Raw genomic sequence first — 7193 nt, 5'->3', positions numbered from 1 at the left:
TTAGACTTAACCTCAGTACAAGTACAATTTTGGAAACTCAAATACAAAAAAGTGTGTTTTGAAGAAATTGCAATGCTGTTGTCATGTGACATATTGAAATAGGCCAAATAACATTAAAACCACTTTATTTTACCATTTTAAAGATATATCATAATAAAAACCAAAATCTTTTTCTTGTGCTGCTACTGCAGCATATCAACTACACATATGTCACAAACTGATATGTTTTATAAAAAACAATACTGCATCATGTATATAATGTAAAATGCTGTGGTTCTGGCACAGGCTCTAATACACAATGCATGTATTTAGTTTGCATTGCTCCTGAAATCCACTAAATGTGCGTGATGACGCTCTCACTGAATTAAATCTACCGACACAGTTGACATTTTAATAGGCCTGTTTTAGATAGATATTAGAATATAAATATAAAATCAAACTTAAGCAATATTATTATAAAAATTCCATTACGTATACCGGTACCGTACAGTATAGTCGCCTCAATACTTGAAAACCAAGTCGTCAGAATTTAGTCCGTAGTTTTGGAGCAGCAACAGAAAAAGGTCTTTCCTCAAAAAATTTATAAAATGAAACCAGAGGGTCAAAAGACATGATAAGGCTAACTAGTACAAAATTATAAAAGGTTTTGAAAATAAAATGGCACTAAGTTATACATGCTTTATCATTAAGATACTGTAACATTAATGTACGTTCTTCAAATTCATTTGCTTGTCTTCTGCAACCAGTGAAACCGCTTAGAATTTTATTGGTTTTTTTTGTTGTTGTTGTTGTTGTTGGGTTTTGTTGTTATTATTATTTGTTGTTGTTGTTGTTGTTGTTGTTGTTGTTGTTGTTGTTGTTGTTGTTGTTGTTGTTGTTTGTATTTTGTTTTTTGTTTGTTTGTTGGGGTTTTTTTGTTTTTTGTTTGTTTGTTTATTGTGGGGTTTTTTGGGGGGAGGGGGCTTATTCAGCTACTGAGGCCTACATTTCCTCACCACCAGACTGGCTGCTTTGTTATGAAATTTATCTTTCTATTTTTGTATTCTGTTAATTGGATAAGCTACTGCATCTGTCCAACGTGCATTGCTGTAATATAAAATAATATAGTAGGCCTATGCATGTAGACGACTGTTATCAAATGAATGAACGAGCTTGTGGGTGGCATCATTATGGTTGACGTTCCGTATTTTCCTTTATAATTTCTCATGCATGCAAATAACTAGACTGGCAAAGCTTTTTTTATGTGGTCTGCCATGATAAAGTGGCAATCAAAACAAAAAACCAAGATGTTTTCTGTGTGTTACATGCTGGAAAGAGAAATCTCTTTGTTTTCGAAATGGAGAGTGCTTTTGCATCATTTGTTTTGTTCATTTTTTGTTTGTTTGGGTTTGTTTGTTTGTTTGTTTGTTTGTTTGTTTGTTTGTTTGTTTTTTTATTTCTTTGAGGAGGTTAGCATGACCTCTATCTTTGCCTTCATCTAATTTCAAATTATACCTTGTCGTCCATTTCTTGACGGCTGTCAAACATTGCTCACGCTCCCCTAGCATGTTATTGGTTTCAGAGAGTGGGATGCAGATTTGCATATTATATCACCAGCATCATCATCGTCATTGCCTTTCTCACCCTGGGTCAGGATATAGGCCATGAACAAATACTCTCCACCTTTCCCTATCCTGGGCTAGTCGCTTGATGTCACTCCACGTCTTCCCACTTTTCTGTACATCCATTTCCGTGACTCTTCTCCAGGTTCCACGAGGTCTTCCCCTTGATCTTTTACCCTGTGGGTTCCAATCTAACACTTTTCTTGTTATGCAGCTGCTTGACTTCCTGAGAGTGTGTCCCAATCCATCGCCAACGTCTTCTTCCCACCTCATCTCTGACCGGGCTCTGTCTGGTTCTTCTTAATACATCCTCGTTGGTGATCCTGTCTGTCCATTTGATCCTCAGCAGCCTCCTCAGACACTTGTTCAAGAAAACCTGGATCCTCTTTATGCACATATGGGATGCGTTCCACGCCTCACATCCATACAACAAGACTGACTTCACATTTGAGTTGAAAATTCTAAGCTTTGTTCGTAATGAGATGTCCCTGGTCCTCCAAATCCTGCTCAAAGAAATAATGCATCCTGTGCCTTTCCAATGCGGTACTTTATTTCAGCGCCTGTTCCTCCCTCTCTGCCAATTATACTCCCAAGATAGCAGAAGGATATCACCAGCATACAGGTGGAAATATTATCATGCACGGTATCGATATCATGCTGTGAAACGGTTACAAATTGGGGAGTTGTGTTTTATAGGGGAGGTCTTAGTACACTATATATAAAGAGCTTACAAATAATATAATTGTTCACTTGGGTAGAATATTGTAGCGAGCGTATTGTTCGTGGATGGTTTCCGGGTGCTCTGATGTGGTTTGCTCCGTCGTAATTTCCTATCAAACTACTACTACTAACGTCGTTATCTCTCTTCCTTCTTTTTTATATTTGTTACAGTAGTCTCCGCCTAAATGCACGCCATACAAAAGCACGCTCCGCTCAAACGCACGCTTTCATCATCTGACGGGGTTTTTACTATATAATTTAGACGCACAAACGCACGGTCACTCTCTCTAAACGCACTCTCCGTCAGCGAAACACGCCGACAGGTTAAGTTTGACAAGGGGAAAATTTCACTACAACCTGCACAGCTTGCATAGACAAGCCAAGAAAACCGGGTGAGAGTGCCCCTCACGCGGAACAAAGTCAAAGAGAGTGATGGACAACGTTCCAAAGAGACATAGGTCTGGTTCTCGGTCTAGGGCTGGTCGGGGAGGGGGGGGGGCGGTTGGGGGACTGAACTGTTTTTTGATTGGTCACTGGGAATGCATCTTTGAGAGAAGGTTTCTGACTGGTGTTTGGGTGACTGCGTGTAATTTTTAGTTAAACCTAGGCCTGATGCGCAACACGCGTGAATGCAATAAAACACTAGATAGGCCTCAATGGGGTTTAAGATTAGCCAAGTAAGCCTAATCAGTCGCGCTCGAAGACCTTATATGTATTCTTATAACGTACTTGTTCAACGAATCACAAGAGAAATGCTTCTCTGAATGTAGAGATCTATGATTCTGATGTCGTCCGTGAATTTACGGTCAGGGGGTGGTCGCTTGGAAAGCCGCGTGGCCGCGCCGTCATCTCTATGACTAGATATATGATTATCTCCAACAGTTTCCTCTTAGTTGTTCCCGACGTTTTATAGTGCATATTCCTTACATTAATTTACATTGAGGCTGTCTTTCTAAACCCCCCCCCCCCCCCCCCCACCCCTCCATTCAACGCCTTTGTAGTCATAACCGCAGTCGGGGAATCCTTCACAAAACAGTCACGTGTCGTCACATTATCGGCAAAAATTGACCCTCACCCCAAAGGGAGGTCACTAGAATACCAAGGCAATGAAATGACTGCGTCCCTTCCTCCCTTTGCAAAGGTTCATGTAAACACACGCTCCGTATAAACACACGCTGAAGAACCCTCCCGAGCACCGTGCGTTTAGGCGGAGACTACTGTACTCTCTTGTGACACCTCTATTCCTCGGTACTTTTATGACCTTATTGTGATGCAAGTGCCGAAAAATACTCACTGAAACAAAACGAACTGCACACGTGTTCAATGGTACAAGCAACGTATAGAGATCCAGTCTTTACAGTTTCCTATGTATTCAAACGTGATCTTCTTGTAACTTGTGAGTTTAACGCTCTTAATCAATACGATTTGCTTATTTAAGAGGCGGGAGCCTCCGAATTTAATGTTCGTCTCCGCTAGGATCAGGCCAAATGGGTTGAGAGCATTGTAATGTAAGCTGTTCAAAGCGACCCGAGTTGTGTTCGAACCAGGGCTGTCCGTTCGCAGTTTAGCGTGATAGAGATACATAATGTACCTATTGAGGTAACGGGGCAGTCACTAATAAATCTAAAGTTTAAGACTATGAGAAATGAAGTTCAAATATTAGATGTGAATGTCATCAAATGGGCAACGTTCACAATCTCCTTTTCTACATTGTGAAACATTGCTGTTCTTCTCAACAGGCCCACTGTTTGAATTTAGGAGTAAATTACATGTATTGTCTTTCGACACGTTCATTTATACTGAGAAATTCTTGTGTTGTTGTTTTTCTGCGACTTTGTCAATGAAACTTTCACTCGATACATGTTTGTTTTTTACTCGTCTCTTTATGTACTGATGTGGGTTTGTTTTTTTAAAGAAAAGGAGAAACTCTCTTTTGATGGGTACTGCCAGATGATCTATCAGCTGGTACTATATATACATGCCCTAAGACTAAGATGTGTGTACCGGTAGAGAAAACGGCTATGCTATGTGCAGCCTGTCCAGTAAATAAAAAGTAGTTGTGCCGGTGTGTTTTACGCCCTAATCAATACCATTTAGATCCCGTAGTAGCACCTTGCCTCGACCCTTCCTGTCAGGGTCAACCCGGGTTGGTCAGGGATGCAACGTGCCAGCAAAAAGACGGAAATAGTCTACTCGATTTTTAAAAAATGTCCCCTGCACGTCATATGGGAGTCGAACTCACGTGTTCTGGGTTCGATCAAGTGCGAAGCGCCTAACTTCGACATCATGGAGACTGGTGTAACTTGTCCATAGTCCGGCAATAGCATGGTTGATTGTTCTGTACTGGTATTTATGTATGCATCTGTGCATGTATTTGTGTGTGTATGTCATGTATTCATAATTATGTATTTATGTATGTATATATATATATATATATATATATATATATATATATATATATATATATATATATATATATATATATATATATATATATATTAATGTATGTTTGCCATTGTACACCAAATTGCTCTTCTGGGATCAATAAAAGTGTATATTTTTAAATATAACTCATCAAATGTAGCACTGGACATGATTAGAAAATTATTTTTGTACAGACCTTCTCTAAAAGACAATTGCCTGTGCAAACAGGCTCTTCCCACCCCCACCCCCTTCTGTTTGTTTGTTTGTTTGTTTGTTTGTTTTTGTTGTGGTTGTTTTGGGGTTTTTTTTACATTATATTGACTCTGTGTACGACCACTTGTCTAAGAGAACCACTTTTCTCCTCGATAATGAGTGGCCGTCTTAAACAAGTTCGGATGTAATAATAAAACGTGTGTTGGAGAACTGCGTTTATCATCCCACATAGAATAGAGCAGCACTACTAAGTGAACCTCTCTGTGTGTTCAGGAAATGAACAGGTTCCTTTCAGACGCAAAGCATTAACATTTTTTGTTTAAAATAAGTCTGAGATGAATGGCAGATAGTTTAATGCAGTGTCACTGTTTCACGGACGCGCAGAATCCGAATCAGCGCAAATTGAGATCATAACCCGGTAGTGCAGTGCAGTACACCATCAAGTACGTCATGTACATTTTTCTGCTGGAATGCTGTACGAGATAAAAGGAAGATTGATATTTGATCGAAGGGGGAAAAAGGAGCAAATTAGCAAACACGCCAACCAGCCACCCTTGGAGCTGGCGTAGTACGGTCTGTCCCCGTGGTTTTATGCACCCCGCATAACTTAGCAAAATTGGATCTTTTTTTTCTTTTTTTTTTTTTGGGGGGGGGGGGGGCATAATTCCTGATTATTTTCCTTTATCATTCTTTGTTAAAATTAACAGATTCGCATAATTTCACATTTTTGGGGGCTCAGTTTGCATATTTTCAGAATTTTTCTTGCATAAAACGACGGGGACAATACGGTACATGTACTACTCACCGGTTTTGCAGATCTTCACAAACGTCGACCGGTCTGTGCCGGTTGCCGTCTCTGGGAGCGTGTCTGGCTTCTGGAGCATGCGCAACACCACGCACTGTTTCTGTGTAATAATAATGATAATAAGAAGAAGAAGAAGAAGAAGAAGAAGAAGAAGAAGAAGAAGAAGAAGAAGAAGAAGAAGAAGAAGAAGAAGAAGAAGAAGAAGAAGAAGAAGAAGACATAATGATGATAATAATAATAATAATAATAATAATAATAATAATGATAATAATGATAATAATTAGAAAGCATAATAATAAAATAATAAAATAATGATAATGATAATAATAGTAATAATCAAATAATGATGGTGACAATGATAATAATGATAATAGTAGTAATGTTTTAAATCCTACAGTTGCAAATTTAGTAATTGTTAGTGTTTCCTACCTGCGGTATCCTGAACTCGACGGCCCAACAGGGGACTTCCCCTAGAGTGACGTTAGCGGGCGTTGTGCAGGTGGACAGGCACTCGGCTTGGGATGAGACCGCTGATTTTGGAGAAAAAAAACCAGTACATGTTACTTACATGATTTTAGTGTGAGTGTTAACATTGAGGGCCTACCCCATTTTGTGTTGTAAAAACATGTTGAACCGGATAAGAGGGATATAATTATAGTGGTATTATAATGTTATTATATTTAATCATTATCATTTTTTTTTCCAAAAGTATACTCGCTACCATCATAAACTCTCCATGCAGTAAAGTTTTTCTTAGTTTGTATGGGCTCTTCCACATTTTGCTATCTTTGTTTATTTGCTTGTTTGTTTGTTTCTGTTCGTTTGATTGATTCTCTCTACTTTTCGCCCTCTTCTTCCTCTCCTTCTCCTTATCGGCGCCCCCGTCCTCCTCCTTCTTCCACAACATTCCTTCTGATCCCACAACACTGCATTCTCCTATTTTCGCAACCTCTCACAAAATAATGTTCTTTGGATATTGATCATAGAAACTAGGTGGATGGTTTGCGGGCGCTCTGGTGTGATTTGCTCCTTCCCTCCTATTATTTTACTATTAAACATATATACATTTTATATATATATATATATATATATATATATATATATATATATATATATATATATATATATATATATATATATATATATATATATATATATATATATATATATATATATATATATATATATATATATCGTCTTTATCTCTCCTCCGCCTTTTCTTTGTATGTTAGTCTCTAGTAACACCTGCAATCTTTGGCTCGTTTATGACTTAAATTAATAGCTGTAAACGCAGCAAAAATCTTACTAAAAATTACAAACTTAAAACAGAACTCACTTAGGTATTCAATGTCCCCAGCCCACGTCCCGGAAAAATAAGTGTCAGCCGTCTCCACCATGCTGCATACAGTGTCTGAAAAAAACAACAACAT

At 38.5% G+C, this 7193-nt stretch overlaps 1 protein-coding gene across 1 annotated transcript in view; it reads right to left on the bottom strand.

The window, feature by feature from the left end:
* The window catches only part of LOC106011751, a 19181-nt gene extending 11988 nt beyond the window's left edge, over positions 1-7193 (bottom strand). The window contains exons 1-3 of the mRNA XM_013082464.2: positions 7100-7193; positions 6193-6293; positions 5764-5863 (exon numbers count right to left, since the gene is read on the bottom strand). Coding sequence (XP_012937918.2) covers positions 5764-5863; positions 6193-6293; positions 7100-7193 — 295 coding nt within the window. The remainder of the gene's footprint in view (positions 1-5763; positions 5864-6192; positions 6294-7099) is intronic.

The sequence above is a fragment of the Aplysia californica genome, unplaced genomic scaffold, assembly GCF_000002075.1.
Source record: "Aplysia californica isolate F4 #8 unplaced genomic scaffold, AplCal3.0 scaffold00176, whole genome shotgun sequence".
NCBI classification, from domain to species: Eukaryota; Metazoa; Mollusca; class Gastropoda; order Aplysiida; family Aplysiidae; genus Aplysia; species Aplysia californica.
This window is presented reverse-complemented; position numbering and strand designations above follow the sequence as displayed.